The following is a 21,970-nucleotide window of genomic DNA, read 5'->3' on the forward strand; positions in this document are numbered from 1 at the left end:
GGTAACAGAAACTGAATGTCTGCAAACACGTTTCGAACCACTTAAATACTCGGCGACTCCGAAACCGAAACGATCCGAAGACAGACGATCGCTGGTCGGGCCGTGCGATAAAAGAAAACCGAAAGCCGTAAAACAGATCATGCCATGAAAATCGGTCAGAGAGAAAAATGCACGCGCCGGCTCCTCGGAAGAGGGAGGGGCGGAAAGGAAGTCGGCGGCTGGCCATTTGCGCAAGATGGGTTCAATGAGCGGCGCGGTCTGTCCACGCTCCACTGCCGTCTGTCCAGATGTGGTGAATCTCGCCAGACTCGAAATAATCCCGACCGCCAGGTTCTAGCATATTGATTAGCGAAAGTTCGTGTCCTCAGTCTTTTGTTGTGCTCGTTTTGCAAACTCCCGATATCATCCAATACCGAAGTTTGTGCTCTCAGTCTTTTGTTCAACACCCACAAAATCAAGCAAACATTAAGTGTTTTGTTCTGCTGCAGTCCCACAATAAATTTGAGCAATCACACAGCACAGTGCGTGCCAAAAGTTAGTTATTAACTTTCGAACGCGCGTGTGTGTGGGCCAATCGATCGACTCGGGATTGCTGAAATGATTTCTGTCATAATTGTTTCTTTATACTTTTTCGACATTTCCCAAATTAAGCAATTTAGTGAACATGGAACTGGCGTTGGATTCGCCGTTGTGCCTCTTACCAAGCAGCCGCGAGTCGTTGAACTTGTCGGCCGTTTCCTCATTTTCATTTAAATGAAAATGAACATTTTCCATAACTTTGTCTTGGTTCGCATTGCGTTTTGCTTGTGCTGCTTTTATTTTCCTCTTGCCTGCTTTTTTTTGTTGGTTTTTATAGTTCCAGCTAGCTGATTGCTAGCAATTATAGCCGCCCGTTGCGGGGGAAGGGGGCTGCGCCGACTTTGACTTTGCATGCATTGAACTTGGCTTGCCCTTTTTCTAAGCCAAACAATGCGAGACGCGGCCAATGTGGCAATAAACATCGAACTGAATGCAAAAAATATTACCAACTAACCAAAGCGGGGCCGACGTCACTACAAAGAAAAGTTAAGACACCGATACCGGCGGATTCTTGAGTTTCCCATGCATACACTTTGAAATTAGGTATTGCTTTTATCCAATAACTCCATGGCAACAGCAAGGGATTTCTTTGCTGAAGCGGAAATAAAAAGTGGGCCTCAAAAAACTGAAGTCGTAAAAGGATGTAACCGGTGCTTAAAATTAACGAAGTTCAAATTATTTTTAATGCGCGCTGACTAACTCTAAAAACTTTTTAACAAGTAAAAGCATTTTCGACTCCATAAACTGAGTACAATATTACTATATTTATTAGCATACTCAGTTTTACGCAGAATACATTTAGTTGTTGAAGATGCGATATGTAAGGATGAAGTTGATTTTTTACCATTAATGCTAACTTGTGATTGTTATAAGCATATATTACGTGTAACTTAAAGATAAGTCAATTTACTTTTAAGTTTGTTTTTATTTTTTTTTATATCTAAATAACATTTTGAGGAAAACAAAAACATCTACAAAATTTCCAGTTGTTACTGATTGTGTTGGTTTAAAAGTGCATCAAATGAAGTGTTTAAACAATCTCCACGGTATTTTTTTATGTCTTTGCAAACACTTTTGCTTAGTAATTGACAAGTAAATGATAGACTATTACTTGTTTAATAGCAAAAACTAGTAACCAAATCGATGGGGATAAACCGTAAACCAAGCATTTGTTTTTAATAATAACGTGTTGGGTAGTAGTTTTAGGTGAAAAATATAACTTAGTATTAAACCCAAAAACGGGAACTCCAATTGGAAAATTATGTTCTGTAGTTGAAAACAGCAAGGCTGATTAATTCCTTCTTACATCACATGAACCTCCTTGTTGAATTTATTTTTGGTTAAGTAGCTAAGAGTTAGTTTCCTGAACACTTCAATTTCTCCATTACTCATTGACAGCCACCAAGAAACGACAATTGCTGCAAAATAGAAGAATTATGTAAACCAAACAGGTAACGTACTTTAGGGCTCTATAAAAATGCCATTAACAGCGTCGAGCGTTAAAAATGTATGGTATGTTGATATGTCAGTGGCTTCATTCGTGTAACGTTATATTAAAAACCCGAAAAGAAATCGCACGACGATTGACAAATGAAGCTGAAAAATTCGCATAAATTACTAAAACTGCAGTCAAGAACAGGAAGCTGTTGTTGCCCTCCTGCTGCCCCCAAAAAAAAAAATAAAACAAGACACGAAAGAAAGAAAACTAATTAAACCATAGTCTTATAAATTAAGTAGTTTTTGTAGTGGCTGTGCTGTTGTTGCATTTCCAAAGTCAAGAAACTTTCATTGGCAGACGAAAGTGTGCGCAATAAAGAAATTAACAGTAAGAAGCAGTAAGTTGGAAGGGGTTGGGTAGTCGGGTAGTCAGCTAGTCAGCTAGTATCTGCTACTTCTACGCTTCACCTCATCTTACCTCACCTGGCTAACACACTTGGCGCAATTTTAGTTGTAGTCGCTTTTCGTTCGCTTTTCGTTTTTGTTTTATGAAAGCTGCAAGAAATAAAAACTTGGGCCGAATGTACAGAGCGTGGCCGCATTAAAAGTTCGCGTTGTGAAGCGTTTTCTTGTTGTTGCCTCAAATTCAACTCGCAACTCGGAGTCAGACAGCCCAGTTGGGCAATTTGGAAAACCATAAAGTGCGCTTTCAAAACGGCAAAAAATATAGGAGAGCTATGTGGAGCTGCTAAGTATGTGGAGATCCACACTCGAGAGTGCGATTCGGAATAACACTTTTTTCACTTTTGCCACATTTAATTGTTTGGCTGCAACTGTCGACGTTTGCTAACTGTTTCTTCTGTTGCTCCAACTCTTGCCAAAAATGTAGCAAAATTGAGGTAGCTCAAAAAGATTGGATTTTATAATTCAAATCAAGTTAAGTTCGTTTTGCACATCTGCCGAGAAAAAAACGGTGAGCATGCAAGCCAGTGATGCGTATAACTCGCCGTCTGGGCCATTAAATTCCACACTTATCATGTGAACAGCCCCGATAATTATTGAATTATAACTAATTGATGTGGTATAATCAGCTCCTGTGTTTGAACGTCTAAATAAAATATGATTATATTTATTTACTTTTATAATATACCCATTTACTCTTGAAGTTAGTGGTCAATGCAGAAGTAAAAAAATAGGTAATTTTTATAGAGAACTGAGCGACATTATTTTAATTAATATTCGCTAAGAATCAATTCACTTCCTGACATTGCGCGAGAATTTAATATAAAATATTTAGAAACGAACGACATTTGAAGTTAAGCAGTTGTAGTATGTCTATAAATAATGTATAGAATATTTATTAAAAAAAAGGCTTTGAACACGAGGAGAAGGAATATAAAAGAACTATTTATTAAATTAATTTCAATGCCTTCCAATTCGTTTGCCCTTTATTAATTACCTTTAAATTCATGCATTTTCACTACACATTTATTGGTTTGCAACTTGAGTTTACATTGAAAGCTCTACACGTGTACAAAATCGATAAATATTTGCAGGCTTCTATTTGCCCCAGTTTGTTTCCATGATGCCCCTCGAGGTTCGCTCGTCGCTGGTATAAAATATATAATTTGCGTTATAATTGCTCTATAATGTTGCTGGTTGCACAGAGGTGGGGGCGGTGTATGGGCACTGGGCGTTTCAGGGGTTGGGTTAGCACGCTGGCTCCTTGGCATTCGCTCGTCTGGCACAAAAAGTCCGTCCACTCCGCTGGCTGCTCACTTGAGCTGCACCAGCACCATAAAGTAGGTGACAACTGCACCGAGAACCTGCGAAACAGGGAAAGTTCGAGCGTATTTCGATTTATTCTCCCATCATCAATAAATCAATTGCAACGCACCGAGGCAAACAAGTCCAGCGAAACGGTGAAGAACTTTGCGCCCGATATGCTCATAGCCTTCTGACACTGTTGACACACGATCTGAACGAAGGTTTTGGCCTCCTCGGAACCATCGTACCAGTGGCACGAGTAGGCGGCCTCCATGACGGATGAACTCTGGAAGATGCAAACAGTATTACCAATGTTTTGTTCCCTGTAACATATTAACTTAAGCATGAGCTAAAGCCCCTTTAAACAGTCTGATTTCTCTATAGTCTCTGTATTTAGAAATAATATCGGAATATATTTAATCACATCTACATATATAACACATTTCTGCCTTTTGCCCTTTTTATACCCTTGCAGAGGGTATTATAGTTTAAGTTTTACTATAAAGTATATATTATTAATCAGCATGACTTGGTGGGTAGATCTAGACATGTACCTATTTCTCAGCGTTTTTCTGTCAGGCCATTTCTACGCAAACTTGTGTTACTACCTGTATGACATTTTCCCAAAAGTCGTGTTTTTATTACAAGCAATATATAAGTCGGAATAATTTAGTCAACATATTGTTTTAATCTTATACGCATAAACATTAAAATATAAAAGTAATGAATTACCCTAAGTATTAAGGTAAAAGATGTCTGCCAAAAGTAATATAATTTTAGAAACCAATATATATATCTATATATATATATATGGGTAAAAAAAATTATTCAAGCTATGTTTGCAATGGGGACATTTCCGATCCTATAAAGTATATATATTATTTATCAGCATCAATCTAACCATGTTCTTCTGTCCATCTAAATCGGAATCGCAATAACGAAGGAAAAATATTATAGCTTCATTGTTTTTCAATGTATCTGATTAGTACTGGTTTATTATTTCAGAATTACGGTTTTAATTTTATTAAGAGCGGACATGGATATCATATAACTGCCACAGAAACGATTGAAAAATTGGTCGGAAAATCGTCATATGATTACTGTTTTTAGGTATAGTCTCTATGAAAGAATATTTAACTTTTGCAATTGCTGCAAGGGTAAATAATCTTCGCCTTGTCGAAGTCCTAAAAAGTGTATCTTAAGTAAGAAAGATATATCCATCTCTGCCACTTTAGAAGACTTTTTGTCAGTTTAATGATCCCAGCCAAACTTACCTCTTCAATCAATCGATTGCCAAAGATGCAAAAGTGAAACACCTGGGCCAAAGCGTAGCCCAGGTACCCGACGACTGTGAAGGCGTAGACGTTCACTCCGTTGATTTTGGTGGCCTGGTAAGCCAACAGGGTCAGCTTGATGGTTGAGGTCAACATGTGCAGCAGAAGGGCGGCTCCATAGGTATCGCCAATGGCAGCCACCAAGCTAAAGGGAAAAAAGGAAATGGGGGAAGGCAGGCGATACCAGAGTCAATATTGTGATCAACAACTGCTCACACACAAACAGCTAAACCAACTGTCGAACGGGACAAACAAGGCCATCACTCTAGGGGCCCTCAAACAATGATTGCAACTGAGGAAATAATCAAACAAATCAAACAAACTGCAGGGATTTGTCGACCCCAAATCAATGAAAACAATTGCTGAACAATTTCTTTTAAAAGTTTGATAGAATTCAATGCTCAGCAAGAGCAAAATGCTTTTTTTCTAGAGAAGCCCAAACAATTATGTTGATTAAAATGATGCAAATAAATAAAAAAATATTATTTTGGAAATGTAAACACGTTAATTTCTGAAATTGGCTTAAGTCAAAAACAGCACCGAGAATATATTGTTGAATCTTGTGTTTCAAGAGCAAATTCCAATTCGATTGAACAAAGTCAAGTGACTCTGCAAACTCTTCAACTGGATGCAATTAGTTTTGAGTCCCAGTACTTCTCTGGCCAGGTGTGAGTCGTACCGCACAACCCATTAAAGTCACAGTGATAGTGATGCAATCACAGGACATGGTTTTCCCCGACCACCGCTCATCCTCACAGCGACCAGGGCAAAAGCCGTCTTCAAATAGTTGGTTAAATTCGGCAAGGACTTGAACTCACCGCACCACGTGCTTGTGCCGCTCCACCCAGTACTTGATGGCACTGCGCACCATCATCTCCTGTTTTTTGGTCAGACCATTGGGATTAGCCCCGTTCACCAACCCGTTGCCCCCGCCTCCGTTTCCGCCGAAGGACTGCAGCGTCGAGGGCGCTCGAAACTGGGCGCCCCAATCCGCTTTCGAGCTGTACACACCCGACATGTCCATGTCGGTGGTGGGATCCTTTTCTGCAATGAAAAAAGAGCTCGTCATGACGTGGCTCAAAGGGTAATTCGATTCACTAACGTTAAGTATATTTACTTGATAGCTCGGATAAAGTTAAAGGAAAGGAAACTTTATGCACCCCGTAGACCAAATAAAAATTGCAAAAATGATTATTTTAGATTTATCGAAATACAAAGCCCATTTAACGATTATTTGAGATCTGCTAAAATAAAAATCTCAAGAAACGATTAATTCAGATTCGTATAAATTAGATTTTTTATTAGATTTTTTCCTTAAAAATCAGAATTGCAATTTTTGTTTAATTTTGTAACATGGAAAAAAATTAAAAATTTATAGTATTGCAAACTATTTTAGCCCAACTTCTTCTTGATAATTTAATATTTCAATAACGATTATTTTCGGTCCCTAAAGGAAAGACCCAATTCATTCATAAAAATTTAAAACTGGTGTAAACTACATATCATGTTATTGTTTTTTGAAGAATTTTTGAAAACATTTTTAAGCTGATCAATTAAAACGAGCAGCATTTTTTTGAGAAGTTTTAAGTTTTTGACCAAGTCAAATATTTTGAATTAAAAGTTAAGTTAGTTGATTTGAAAGTTAAGCTTTCTTAATGTGAAATAAATTAGGTTACCAATACAAATACACGGGTTTTAAGATTTTAAAAATATAAATAAACCAATAAATAAATTTTAGTAAAAAATTTTGAAATAATGACCAATACAACACTAAAGGAATACTTTGATTTATTCATACCTTCGTTGTGGATGAGCTCCGATTTGGAGTTGGCCGACAAGGACCTGAAAAGGGCAGCCGAATTCGGCCTGTAGGTGTCCAGTGAGGCGGACAGCTCCATCAGGGGCTTCATGATGCCCTTGAGGTGCTGCAGCTGCTCGCAGGCGAAGATCAGCCAGGAGCAGAACATTACGTCGCACAGGTTCGAGTGGATCATCGAGAAGAGGACGTAGTAGATCTGAAAGGCGAAGCTGATCATGTAAAACAGGCCGTGGCTGGCGTTCCACGGGTAGAAGGACTTGATCGGCAGCCGTGGTATCTCCACCGGAATGCTGGAGTTCGTTTCGTGGTCCACCACCATCTTGACGCTGTCCCCGAAGAAGGTGATCGTGGTCCAGGCAGTGGCCGAGATCACGGTGGTCAGCATCACCAGAAAGAACAGCTTCCGCATCTTGGCCAGGGCGATCGAATGGTAGCGAGCATCCGATTCGGCGAACAAGGGATGCGTGTTCACCTGGTTCCAGATATTCAAGGTTCTGTGCGAAGAAAATTTATATAATATATATAAATTAATTTTGTAAAACAATTTTTAGTAAAACTCCTTTTGTCTTTATAAGCATAATTATTTTGTGTCCCACATCAAAATCAGTTTACAATTAATACGAATTAATAAGTAATTTAACTTTGAGTGATCAAAATGCGATTAACCTTGCTAGTTATGAAACTTAACACGCAAGCTATTGGATACTCATGGTATTACTATGTTTAACATTTGAAATAAACTATTTAATTGCCTTGGATAAAGTAGCAAAACAATATTTCCTGATATTAAAGTATTGGTACGCCTATGATCTCTTATTATATTTATATAGAGTTTAAAAAAAAATTAAAATATGTATTTTAAAATAAACTATCATTTTCTTTTTTTCAGATTCAAATTCACCTGTAGAAATTCTTCTGGTTGACAGCCAAGTAGATGAACTTAGTTATGGAGTGGGTGAAAAAGAGGGTGGTAATCGTGTTGCCCGACAGCTCGTTCACCTCCTCGGCGTTCAGCGCCATGTTGACCAGGATGAAGGCGAACTGCATCAGCAGGAGCACCAGGTGCACCGAGGAGTACACCTTCTTCATGAACGCACTGCCGCCCGTGAAGTTGTGCATAAACAGGCCCGAGTACTTCATCGCCCGAATATTGGGCATCAGGTCGGCCACCAGGCCCGTATACTTGCTCGGCTGCATCGAGGTTGTCATCCTGTGGAGCGGTGAAAAATAAAACGACAAAATTAATTGGGTTTTGCCAATATAATCTGGCCAATGGATAAAGTGATAAATCAAATTATTTTCCAGATTTCCTCTGGTTGCGGGCGACAAAGAAATCCTGTTCGAAAATGTATCAATTTCGCATGTTTTATTCGTGCATGTGTTATGTATAATGCGCCGTTTTAATCGGTCGTATTGTTTGGGCTCGATAAGCTTTAAGCCAATATTAAATATTTAGGATTTTTCCTTTTAAATTGCTATGAAAATGATAAACGTGAAATTTTTGAGCTTAGATTAAACACAATATTGCCATATGAAATAAGACTCAGTTGCTTTTTCAATGAAGCTTTTATTCAGTTAAATATGTGTGCTATGCAATATTTATTTAAAGCTAATTGCATTTTGTTTAGAGTTCATAAGATCATTAACACTTTAATTTTTTAACTTTATTTTCAGGCATATTTTCTTTAAACTTATTTTAAGACCGTCTTAATATACAAAAAAATAAAGTTAGCACTGAACAGTTTTAGTTTAAGATTTATAGAGCACAAGTTTACCTTGTTGTTGGTTTTTAATAATTTCAATTGTATTTGCTATTTCGCAATCCCTTGTTAAGTGAGTGCAACTTAATGCACTTTTAGGCAATCATTTCACTCACTTAGGCAATACCGGATTAATTTAAGATATTACAAGGGCTTTGAAAACCAGGACAAAGTTAACCTGCCAGCAGGGCGATTTCGACGTTAATGAAATGTGAAATCTGGAAGGTTAACAAGCTCTGCCCGGCAAGTGATTGCTCCTTCCGTCTGCTAGGTGGTTGTCTTGCTGTACATAAAGACGTGTACTTTGAGGCCAGAGTTCCCACGGCTGCCACAAGGCCACGTTCAATCGGAGCCCTGAAACTTTCACTCCGACCCACACATGTTAATGAAAATATATATGGGTCTCGGGCCTCGATATTCAAACCGCCTTGTGCCTGCCTAAGTGCTTAAAAATTCAACTTTTTAGCCACGTCCATCCATGTGATGGGTGCGTGGCAGTCGCCGAATTCCCACAATTAAATCGAACGCCCACGAACTTGCCGACCGCCACTGCCGCCGTCTCCAGGTCTAGGCCTCATTCTTAGGCCCTGGCCGTGTCCACGTGGCGTATGCGCAATGGGGAAATGGGGTTTCGATATGGATATGGAAATACACTCCTCTGACTCCACTTGGGTAGCATCTGTGGTATCCGAACTTATGCAAATTTTAAAAGCATCGATTATTTTATTATGCCTGTTTGTATTTGTTGGCCCTAAGTGCCGACGAGACATCGAGAGGGCTGCCACGAAACCTTCTCCGAATCGCTGACCCAAAAAATACCATACATACCCATTTGCGTGGAAATCTGTGTGCTTGGCCTGATGTATAGTGGCTCCTTTACTATTTTTTCGTTCTCAGTTCGAAAGCACCCAGGCTTAGTCGGCTCAGGAAACAAAATCAAATAAAATATACTCAGAAGTTAGCCAACAGAAGCTGTAAAATGAAAAGCGTTGCTTGCTAATAAGATAAAGAAGAATATAAAGAATATTGATTAACTTTAAGGGATTTAAATCAGATTTCAGCCATAAAAATTCCTATTTTTAATAACAAATTTTACAGATCTTGTTTTTTTGGTTCAGCTTGATTTGTTCAAGCCAATTTATGATACCCTGTTCCGGTATTGCATTCTGCACCGATCTATGTAAATGGCGGGCTTGGTGAAACTTCCAAGCCGGGTGTTGTTACACTTAGAGGAAAATTATGGTAAATCCTAATATTTTCGCTTTTATTTACTGATTTAGCCCCGAGGGGTGATGTGTTTAAATCAAAGTGTCTTAAACTTTCAATTTTTATTTTTAAGTATGAAAAAATTTAGTTTTCAATAAATTGAATCTAAAATTTGGCTATTGGATAAAGTTTGAAGTTAGTTAAAAGTTTGCAACAAATCCACAAAATCTTTTGGTTTTGATTGATTTGTTGAATTTATCGCACAAAACTTACTACAAGTTTGTTAACCAAGACTAATATATTTATTTTTTTAAAAATTTTTATTTCTGGAGCAGGGAAAACAGTGACAGTTTATTTTTCAGGGGCAGTTTATTTTTCAATAAAAAAAGTACACCATGAAGCAGCTTAAATGTAACACACAAAATATTAAACTACACAAAACTGGCAATCGAGTTATTTTAAATACGTTTTTAGCAATATTAAAACGTAGTCAACGTGCCAGGATCACAAGCACATACACGATACGACAACAATTACTGAAACACATTTGTAACTATGTGCCGGCATGTAAATGCGAAATATGTTGAGAGTTTGCTGGGCACGCAGTATCCAGCAAACACAAAGTTTACGGGGCTCAGATGGCTTAAAACTCATGTACATAGAGGGAAACTCAGACACAGATGTGTCAGCTCATGGATTATTTAAATGCAGGCGACTCACGAACACCAATTAATACATGAATGTTCGCCAGTGTGGTCTGTTTTTTGCTGTGTGCGGGGATTTAACAATATTGATTTAACGTTAAATTGGCCTGGACTCATTCATGCTAACCGAGTTCCCGCATGATATTTTCCCCTTTTAGTCCCACTTTGGGGCTGGTTTATTTTTATGTGTTTCTGGCTGAAAATTTAATTACGCAGATGCGTTTGGCTCAATTAGCTAACCGCGGACTTCGTAGACCCCGAAGCATTTTCCCATTAATTATTAAACACATTTCGAATTAACAGCGACACGTTCTCAATTTCAATTAAAATACAAATAAGTGACCGAATTATGTTTAATTTTTAAAATTCCGCACTGTATAAAAAGAAAAAGAGAAGGCAAAAATGAATTAATATAATATTTGTTCTAATTTAATGTAATTATAAACTTATTTATGAAAATGCATATATGTATGTTTGCTGGAATATCAATTTCAAACTACATATTTTGGGATTAATTAATGCTATTACTCATAAAGTGCCCAAAAATATATGCAACACTTTTTGCTCACACACCTTAAGTACCACAATTGGCCAAAATAAACGTTTTCCATTAAGGCCACGAAAGGACCACGTAGATCTTCCTGATGGACACCCAAAAAGCATGCCACAAAACACAACAGAAGCAACCGCAAGTTGTAAAAACAATAAAAACTCAAAAATAAACATAAAAAGTTATTTGAGCAATCCATCAAATCGGTCATAAATTAGGAAATCAATGCGACACACACGCACACATAATAAAATTTCGCTTTCACGCACACTCAAGAACAAACACCGACATTTTCATGTGAAGCATTGGGGATTTTTTTATTGAGCCTACGAAGGAAAAATTAGAAATCAATACCGAACGAGGACAGAAAAATCTGTTAAATGACAAACAAAAAATGGCGAAAACAACAAATGGTTACTGTGTGTACAAGGTCCTTTCCTCTTTGTTGTGCCCGTGTGCGAATGTGTCAGCATCAGAAATTATCCGCTTTATTTTCGGACTGCCCGTAGCCCCAGACCTAGAGAAGCTTTTACCAAAATTTATGGCTATGCATAACCGACAAGAGAAAACAACAACCGATTGAAAATACATATAGGTGCGAGTGGTTTGTGTGTGCTCTTGTCAGGCCATTAGAGAAGCAAAAGAAATGTTGACATTGTCATAAGAATAGCAACGAAATGTGAGAAATGCGAACAACAACGGACTGGCACAAAAAGCGCAAAAATTATTATTATTTATGCCCGAGTTTATAAGATTTCGGAAAAGAGGAGAAGTGGTGCTGGGCGCTCATAAATTCTATCCGTAAATAGTGTAAATAACTGCACAGAGAGAACAGTGTTAAAGTTGACAAATTAAGCAAATAGGTTCTTTATAGGAAATATATGTTTTTCTGTGACGAAATAGGATTTAGCATTCGACTAAACATATCTTTTTACATATTCAAAAGGTTCCTCTTGCAACGTGCCGAATGAAAACAGAAAAATAGAAAATGAGTTGGAGCTATAGGGGTACAAAAATTAGGCATCAGACAATTTTTAAAGTTTACAATTTCACCGCTTTTTGTCCTAAAACAATGGATTTGGAATAAAGTGTTTGGAATAATGTGTTTCTATCTAAGAAAGCGATGCCTTTTGATTGGTTTGTCACTTGTTTCTATAAAAAATTGTTAAATTTTGCTGCTTTATATAGGGGCCTTCGTCACTAAGTGGACGTCCGCCCACACTAATTTTATTTTACCGCGAGTGTTCATCTTCTTAGTATCAAGTTACAAAAAATCGAAACCTTTTATAAAATCGAGCATCAGAGACAAGCTAAAAGTATAAGTGTTTGTTTGCTAAAAGAATTTCTCTCCATGCAATTGTGCGTGTATGTGAGAGTGTCACTCCTTTTGTTGGCCGCTGACAGGGCAGACAGATTCCAACCGGAAGTCGAGGGAAGCGGAAGGAAACGCCTTCGTGGCTCCTTGCCTAGACAGTGTCAAAAGTTTAACTTTAGATTTATTTGCCATTTAATGGCGTTACTCCCACACCCGTGCAAGGGAGTATAAATCTGTCAGCTGCCTAGGCAGGTCAACGTTCAGACTCCCGGCAATGAAGCTGCATTTGCCTCCTCACATTGGAAATGCAATTGCAGCCCATCCCACAACACCCCTGCCAACATTAAGGAACAGTTTGTTTGTTTGCTGCCTGCCACAAAGTTGTCAACGCGGCAACTAAACGAGTTTTGGTCTTGTGGTGTTCTATATAAGTATGCGAGTGTGTCTGTTTGTTGGTGGGTTTCCTTTGTTGTCCTTCTGCCCGAAATATAAAGTTGTTTTGCAAGCAAAGGAGCATGCGTGAGAAGAGTAAGCTAGGCGAAAGAGAGAAAGAGTGAACGAACGGCCCAATGTATAAGAGATTTTATAAAAATATTTCTTTGACGTTGCCAATATATGCAAAATTATATAAACGGCCTGGTATAAGCAAATATTTAAATTACTTTTTTTGTAAAAAAAAGGAAACTAATAATTCCTTTTGTTTGTTAATAATAATCAATTTAACAAATCGGAAATTCCACTCAAATGTATTTTAACCTCTTTTGTAATTTCTTAATCTCCACCTGCGAAAGAGTTTTACAAATAATCCTTATTTCTTATTATTTAAGAATTAGGCTTACATTTTTTTTTCTTTGCAGTCGACAACTTATTACTTGTAAGCTTTGTTTTTAATAAAGCTAATATTATATGTGCTACTCTACTGTTTTTATACCACAAATCTAACGTCAACAAAATTAAATATCTTTTATGTGTAAAGATGTTAAAATCTCTAACAAAATATTAATACAAAATATAATTTTAATACTTTTGGCAAAAAAAAAATAAAATTAACTTGGTTTAGTATTATACATATGTAAAGCTTTATCGAAATTGTAGATTATTTTCCGTTCCACAGTTTCAGCTGGGACCGAGAGTTCTGGAACAATCTGGCAGCTCTTGTCACTCACGTGCGTTATCTTTGACTCGCTGAGCCTGTGAAATGCAACAAGAGAAGTGCTTTCCCCATTCGATTGCTCTCTCCGAAAGGGATTCTCTCTCTTGCAAAGATTCGACTTGTATAAGAAGTGAGAGCAGAGCAGAGCACAGCAGCAACAGCACTCGGAGAGGCAGCCAAAGCCACAGCAACTGTTACGGGATCCATGCGAGAATGAGAATGAGAATGGCGACGAAAGGCAGCCAATGGCTTCGATTGGAAGCCAGTCAAAAATGGTCCATCGACGGGAGATGAACAGCAACGAGAGCAGCAGCAGCAGCATCCGCCAGCAGATTCGCAAGCCAAGTCGCTGCCAAAAGCCAAAACCAAAGCCAAAGCCAACCGAACCGGGCCAAGTCTAAGAGAACGTGTGTGGTAGTGAAGTGAAATAGATGTGCTTGCGCGAGTGTGAGTGCGAGTACGAGTGTAAGTGTTGGTGCTAGTGCGTTCGTCTGGGTCGCAGGACCGCCAAAGCCCTCACCTCCAAAGCCCCCCACGCCCCTTCACGCCCACTTGAAGTCAGACAACGACAAACGTCCACTCCTTTGGTTCTAGTTCTTTTGCTGCTGCTTGTTAGTGTTAAAAGCACGCAGTGTCACGGGGCATGAGTGCGCCAAAGCCAAAAGAATTACCACTGCTGCAGACACAACTGCCCCACATACACACACAAACAGCCAGAGAGGTGGAAATGGAAATGTCTGAGGAGAAAGCGAAAAAAAAAAAACAAGAAATGTCATTTGAATAGTTAAGGAGCAGCCAGGAACATATAGAAGTATTTCGTGGGCCTCTGCCCGTGTGTGTGTGTCTGTGCACGGATTTATGCAGCACTAGTTACATAAGCCATCATCATCATCGGCAGCAGCAGCAGCAGCAGCTTCAGCATCTGAAGACAGCCAAAGGCATCGTTAGCATCAGCCAGCTGCCATAAGTATGCTATGAATTTCGCTTTGCACTCAAATACTTGACTTGAGAGAAAAGGGAATCGGGGGATAATGCCGCCGATACAGCAACAGCGATGAAAATCGCATTAGCATTAGGATGTGATAACAGCTGCTACTCGACCATCAGCTGGCATCGACAACAGCAGTGGGTTTCTCCCACAATTACCAAGGCAACAATTGTTGTTCAAACTTTGGATAACGCATACGCACTGTTGCACTTGAGTTGTGCCCAAGTCGAGGCATAATGATTGTTATTGGGTGCCAATGGTTTTCCAAGAACTTAGCTGGCAATGCCCAATGAGGCATTAAAAGTCACTTGGTTGGCCGTTCGTTTTATTGGGTAATGTAGACAAAGAAATGCAAATAAAATCTAGACTAAAAAACAAAAAAAATGGTTATTTGCATTTGGTCAATCTTAGCAAAAGCTTTGAAAATTAAACAAAAAATTGGTTTATAACGATGACAAGTATTTGACCGGTTTTTAAAGCTAGTTTTCAAGTCATTTAACAATTGCAGTTCCTAATTTTAGTCCAACTTAAATATGCTTAGAACATTAATCAAGATAAGATTATTTAATATATCCATATACAAATGTAATATTATAAAATAATTTGGATAAAAACAGCCAAAAAGTGAATAGCTTCTTGAATTTTTAAGTAATAAAATTAAACTTCATAATTAAAAAACATAATTAAAAATTAAATTACTTAGATTTCACATTGTTCAAATTTCAGTACACTTTTTCGTTGTGTCATAGTCTAAGACAAAATTATCTTTACTTGCAAAATATAAGAAAGGATCGAAACCAACTTCATAAATTAAGCTAAGAACAATAATGTTATCTTGTTTTAAAATATCAACAAAGTGTACGGTTAAAAAAACAATAGGATTAATATATGAATATTCTTGACATATTTTAAGCTTTTTATGGTTAACAATGATTACAAAGAGAACAATACCTTAAATTCGTTGATAAAAAGATTCGTTACCAAAAGATTAAAGAAGAGTACAATTATTTAAGTTGATTCAGAACTTCAACTAATGCAAGTTTTATCCAATATCGTATAATTATTTTTGGAATACGTGAGTATTGCAGAAACACATTTCCTAGTCAATAAAAGGTATTTAAAGTTTCTTAATACACGTGCAACCGATATCTTCTTATCTAAACTTGCTTCTATCTAATATGCTCCCTTATTTACGACACCTTTTAAAATTATCACCAAATTGGCTACAATGCATTCACATAATGCCGTTGCAGCCAATTGGCGAAGGCGGCAAGTGAGACTAATAGTTTCAGCAGCACCATTTGAAGCCGGAAGCTGCAGGGTTTTTGCGTTTTAACCGCAATCAGTAGGAAGCTCATTAAAGCCAAAAGCAACAACGGCAATACTGAAAATAAGCTGAAAGTTTTCCACCAGAAGGAGAAGCAGCTTCGAGAGGAAAGTGGTAGGAAATGCTGAAGCAAATGAGCGTAGTCTAGCACAGCGTGTGGGCGTTTGTGTGTGCGTGCTGGGGCGTGGCAAATTGGGGCATCAGAAACATGATAAGGTCTCAAAATGTTACCACAAAAATCCATTGGGAAGTACAGAACATTTTCATTCTGTCCGGGGTGTTGGAAATTAAACCGCAATTAAATTTGCATTAGGCAATAAAAACAAAGCGGAGTGGCCACTTGTTGTTGTACTTATTGTTGTCTCTGCAGCTAATTACAAGAATTTTGCGCAGCCGAGTCGAGCGGGATTAAAAAACAATAGAAATGCCAGGACTTTAAATGCCTTTTCAAAAGTGCCACAAACACATGTACATAAAATAATAATACGAGCAACTTTTAAGAATAGAACACAATTAAAAGTTATTATGTCGCTGCCAACATGAGTAAAAAAGTCAGCAAATGAAAATAAGCTGCAGCAACACAAAGCCGAAAATAAACAGCAAAAAAAACGTTTTCATCAACTAAAAGTTAAGAGCGGGAAAACATAATAAGAAAATCATAATGATGATGGATTAACTGTTCCCAGTTGTTGTTGATGTTGTGAGAGTGAGAAAGCGAGAGTGTGGGAGGAGCAGCGGAAGTCGCAGCAGCAGCAGCAGCAACATCAACACAGCAGCAACATCAGCCCAGCAGCAACACTGCAACAGCAGCAGTTACAGCAACAAACGCAAAGTCAGGTTAGTTATTGTTACTTTTTCCTAATTTTTTCTTTCCGTTATGCGCTTTTCTTTTCTCCTTGCTATATACTATTTTTTTCCGGGTTTTTTGGTCCGCTCAGCGGCTGACCACAGTTTGTGTAAATCATTATTTATGCATTAATTATTAAATATACACACACACACATACAGATCATCACCGGCAGCTGCCGTCAGCGGGTGGGGAAAAGTCATTAATCTTGGGCAGCTTACACGGAGTTTTTGGGGGTCAGTACATAAGAAATTACGACCGAAATTAGGTACGTGGGCGAAGTACTGGGTAGCTCGGAATATTGAGTGAGTGGAACGGATGTGGGACTTTCCCTCTGCCTCATTTAATAGAAAGTTGGTAAGCTGGTAAGACTGCTTGCCAGATGCAGAATCCCTTGCCGGAAAATTTCATGAAAATCATGGCAGAAATTCTAATTGCTGCAAGGAATTTCAATACCAAAAACTTTTGCACAAATCCAACTCAAATTGACAGAAGCTATGCTGCCAATTCAAAATCAGGTTTGCCTTTATTCGACCTCAAGTTCGTCAGAAAGCTTTAATTCCTCATTATTATTTGCTGAAGGGCAAAATATTCTTTAATTGAAGTGGCCAGCAAATTAATTTTTTCGGTATTTTCTTTACTATTGTAAGAATTGTTTTATTTTAGATTTAAACGTTCATTTTAACATAATTTGTATTATTTTAAGCACAGTGTAGTTCAGAAATACTATCAATAATATCCAGTCATGTGGCAAATCCCAAGCAGGCAACTTTGGTTCAAGACTCATTAGTTCCAATGGCTTGCAAATCATATGCGAGTGCCTTGAATTTTTATTCAAAAAGAGAGAAAGTAGCGAGTACGTGATGATGAGTTCAGAAAATAATTTTATGAGGACGTTGCGGCACCTTTGAGAGCGCTCCTAAAACAATGAGTTTGATGCAATTAAATTTAAGTTCTGCTCCATTCCGTTTTAATCTCATTATGGCACTAAATGCTTAACTGCTCTGAGCTTGCCTCCAACCATCTTATCCACCCTCGGCTGCATTTATACATTTTCTTCTTGGAAACTATTCAGGAGCCTGTCGACGCTGCAGGACACCAAAAAGTTTTCCAGAAAGAAGAAACTTGTCCAACTAAACTAGAAACTTATTTGCGAATGTTTCGTTTCGTTTTCTGCACTTTCCAAGCAAAAGTTGTACAACCTCCTGATGCAATCGCATCGAGGAGAATGAAATATAATAAAAACACGCTCTGAGTTTGCCTTCTTGATAAACAATTCAAACACGAAGCCCACACACATGCGACTGTAGATGCAATAACAATTTGGCCAAAGACTTTTTAACTAAAGAGGTGTGGGCTGTGGGCTGGAGTATTGGGATGTACCTAAATCCAAGTGCATTTATCATTTTGCTTATGCCCAGGGAATCCCAAGTGTGCCGTTGCTGCTTTATTGTCAGAGAAGTCGACCAAAATTGTTTGGTAAAAACATTTATGCGGCTATAATCAAATAATTGCCTTTAAAACATCATAGTATATACAGTTAGTTTTGCAACTGATCTGTTTGCAGAGTCTTTCTTATTGCAACTCAAACTGCGAGCCTAGCATTAAAGAATTTTCCAACGAAGTCATACCCTAATTCATGATCCCCCAACATCCTTTGAGGCCCTTCAGGAGCGACTGTCTGAGGCGTGTTTATTTCTGTAATTGTTGTCGTCTCGTAAATTACAGTCTTTGCCAGAGTCCTTTGTCTCTCGCATTGTGCAGCAGTTTGAAAATGAATATAGACATGCCAAATGGCTGAGTCAGCCGCCTGCAGAACTCTTTCAAGCCGCATCCTTTGCAACCGTGCCTCCGTTTGTATTTGCATTTGAAATTATACTGTCGCACTTGCTTGCCAAAGCCAGGTGAAGCTTTTAGTGTTATTAATTCCCTAAGAGGCAGGCAATTTTGGGGAATAGCCGAAAGTAAGCCAGGCCAAAAAGTACATTGCCAAATGGAGAGTGGCCCGAATGGAAGTGCGTTAAAATAAGAGAAAAACGGCTGTCTTGAAACTTTTTGCAGCCTATTAGGTGAAATGGTACTACAGAGTCCTGAATAAATCTACTTCAGATGCAAAGCTTCAGGCATTCAAAACTCATCTGAATTGAGTGAAACAATTGTTATCCAAGGTCCATTGTATGCTAAACCAAAGCCTCTTAGAAGCTTTGGATGTTAAAACGTTTTAAGCCGATTCAATGCGTTCAATTTCAATGCAATTGACCCGAGTTTTTTTGTCAAGCTCATTACGGGGATTTTGCAAGTAGATACAGTCTTTCAGTTGTTTAATCTTAGAAAATGGTCGTTCCTTCTGCAAGAAAATACTCTACTGACAAATTCGTTAAAATTTACTTATAATAAATAATGTATCGCTGATTAATTCAGTAATGAAAAATAAAAGCAAAGAAGATTGCCTGTTATTTCGCTTTTATTAAAAAATAAGTTGATTGCGGAAGGATAACGCGTCAAAATGTTGTAAATGTTTTTAATTTTGAAGTAAATGTAAAGCTTCTGCCATAAGTTTATAAATAGCTGTTTTTTTTAATTTGTTTATGTTGTTTCTTATTTTAAACAAAGATTTCTCGTCTTGAATATAATCTGAAAGTTGGGAAAAAAATCGTTCTTAGCTTACTATTAGCACGAGAAAATGTCCTAGAATCTTTTACAATGCCTAGCTAAAGAGGGTTCTTAATTTAAGTCCTCCTAGAATCAAAAATACAAGCTTTTGTAACCTATAACACCTGTTGTTATAACTTTTATTTCCAGAAAATTCTGAAAATTTTTAATTAAGATACAGCGCAGAAATGGGAGCACAAAGTGAATATCGAACGAGAATTAATTGTCCAAGATATCGTTGGGCTGGCAATCAAAGGCAATTATCAGGACAAAGGCCCGAAAGCCGCTTAAGGAAATGACAGGGTCCTTCGCCCTCCACTCACACCTGCCATTCGATTACTCTTTCCTCTTCGAACCTAACTAATTTTATTTTGATTGGTTGGGGCCTTCTAGTAGAAAAAGAAGTAAAACAGCCTAAATGTTTGAGCAATTAAAAAGGGTCATCCTTTTGAGTAGAAAAAGAAGCCCTATAAGAACAAAACAAAGTGTTTTTTTTTTGCTGAATTTAAAAATTAACCTACCCAACGGTAAAGCAAAATAATATAAGTGGACCTTTGGTTACCCTTGTACATATCCATCAATATTTTTATTTGTTTTATTTATAATTTTATTTATACATCCCTCTTGAGAATCAACTATTAATAATCAGGCTTCATTTTATTAAAAAAATTGGAACACGGTCTCAAGCCAACGGTTTGACGAAATTTGTGTTTTATGTGGAAAACAATAAAAAAATTATGATTAATAATAATAATGCAATGTGTTTGACTAATCTACTCATTTAATAAAGATGATTTTGTCAAAATATGCAAAAGACATGCAAAATAAATCATATTGAAAAATTGAATATTGAATTCAATAATCAATTATCTCCAATAAATTTATTTTCAAATTGTGATTTTGCAAGTAGTGTAACATTTATAAAACACTAATTTTTATAGTGGCTTAAGTCTTTTCCGATTGTAACTGTACCCCGATACCCTTTTCATCCGCGTTAACAAAAAATTCCGTTTTCGCTTTCACCGTTTCTTGCCTTTTTGTCCGCTTTTCCTTTTACCAACTTTTTGTTTGCCTGAAAATTGGTTTAATGGCCAAGCGCTTTGGCAAACACACACACACACACACACAAATGGACGCATATTGGGGCAATTTCGTGGGAGGACGCGGCATGGACTAAGCTCGCGACATTCCCGGCCACTCTCCCTTTGTCAAAGAGGAAAAAGTGCGCTGCTACTGAGTAAAATAAATAAATAAAACGAAACAAGCTTAACAACAACATGGAAACTTTACACAAACTTTTGCCCCGCGTTATTGTAGTTGTTGCAGTTGTTGTCAGCCGATGAGCCTGATAGATGTGTCAATAAAATCAATATTTGCTTTGCCTTTGCGACTAAATGTTCAATTAGCGCATCAATCAAAGACGCTTGAGCGAATCAAATGGAAGTTCGCCTGTGTATTTTAAGCCACTTGATACCGAGTGACTGAGTGATGATTTAGGAGTGAATATTAACTGTGTGATTAGACCGCAAATATTTACCTAATTAGCTAATAAGTTAAGTCCACACAAAGCCAAAATGCTGTATACCCACCAAATTGAGTTTGGTTGAGGTTCTAGTGACTGATGTAATTCGGTAAGTAAATGTATATGCCATAGTTTAGAAAACTACAAGATGCACTATTACGGCAGAAAAGATCAAAATTTATCAAAAGGATATTAAAGAATAAAATGTTTAACAAGAACGAACGCTTTAGTGGCCTGAAAAAAATATTTTTCCTACTTTGAAGGCGTGGGCATATATTTTTGTGTTCTATTGAGATGCTCAACAATAGGCTTTTTAGCAGATGACAAACAGTCAACGGCTTTAGTGGATCTATGTTAAAATTGCTTGTATAATGCTAATATAAACCACATTTTGGGTTTGAGCTTGCTGATGTGGCAATTTTCCCTAAAGGATAATGCTTTTAAAAAGCTTTCATATAATTTATAAAATCGTATGTGATTTTTTTGGGTTCTAGAAAGTCAAGCACAAATCATGATTTGTCGTTGCGCCACACAATCTTATGCACTTAATCAAATAACTGGGTCGACCACTGCCTTGACCCCAATCAAACTGAAAGCAGTTGGTCGGTTGATCTCGATTGCACGTAATGCGATTTTAGCAGCATTAACAGGATGAGTGCAATTGCAATCATTTATGCGTATTTAAGAGCATTAAGCGCGTAGCGGACGCATTAATCATACGCCACATGTGTCCGTGCCCTGTCGTCTGCTTATCGACACGACTTGCCCCTTGGCATGGATAATCATTTGCCATGTTGACTGATTTGCAGCACAGAAGCTCCCCTAACATCTGCTGCTGACCAAGGAGCAGCTCTTTTGTTACCACAGTGGTGACTGCTGAACAAGGTTGCTTGGTTTTAAATCACATCGAACTTTTTGGGAAATCCTTGGCTATGACAAATCTTTCAGCAGATGGAGGTTTTCAAAAATTAGACATTAGAACCCGATAGCAGGATATATTTAAATGTTTC

The 21,970-nt window shown here is 37.8% G+C and overlaps 2 protein-coding genes across 3 annotated transcripts in view; one reads left to right on the forward strand and one right to left on the reverse strand.

Annotated features, from left to right (window-relative positions):
- Window positions 1-3,407: 3,407 nt before the first annotated feature.
- On the reverse strand, window positions 3,408-8,885 carry LOC108137488 (odorant receptor coreceptor). 2 transcript variants are annotated; one of them, XM_017259204.2, is made up of 7 exons: window positions 8,712-8,885; window positions 7,838-8,146; window positions 6,916-7,430; window positions 5,936-6,161; window positions 5,058-5,262; window positions 3,914-4,069; window positions 3,408-3,842 (listed from the first exon to the last, which is right to left on the reverse strand). In XM_017259204.2, exons 2-7 carry the CDS (start codon window positions 8,143-8,145, stop codon window positions 3,792-3,794), a joined length of 1,461 nt encoding a protein of 486 aa, XP_017114693.1. In that variant the 5' UTR covers window position 8,146; window positions 8,712-8,885; the 3' UTR covers window positions 3,408-3,791. The 2 variants fall into 2 exon arrangements, with proteins under 2 accessions (XP_017114693.1, XP_041565378.1); XM_041709444.1 differs by having other exon boundaries at window positions 8,813-8,832.
- A 5,210-nt stretch (window positions 8,886-14,095) lies between these two features.
- The window catches only part of LOC108137460 (ras-like protein family member 10B), a 42,455-nt gene continuing 34,580 nt past the window's right edge, over window positions 14,096-21,970 (forward strand). Inside the window, exon 1 of the mRNA XM_017259164.2 lies at window positions 14,096-16,776. The gene's annotated coding sequence lies outside the window, so the exon portion shown is untranslated. The remainder of the gene's footprint in view (window positions 16,777-21,970) is intronic.

This window comes from Drosophila elegans, unplaced genomic scaffold (assembly GCF_018152505.1).
Source record: "Drosophila elegans isolate 14027-0461.03 unplaced genomic scaffold, ASM1815250v1 contig_476, whole genome shotgun sequence".
Taxonomy (NCBI): Eukaryota; Metazoa; Arthropoda; class Insecta; order Diptera; family Drosophilidae; genus Drosophila; species Drosophila elegans.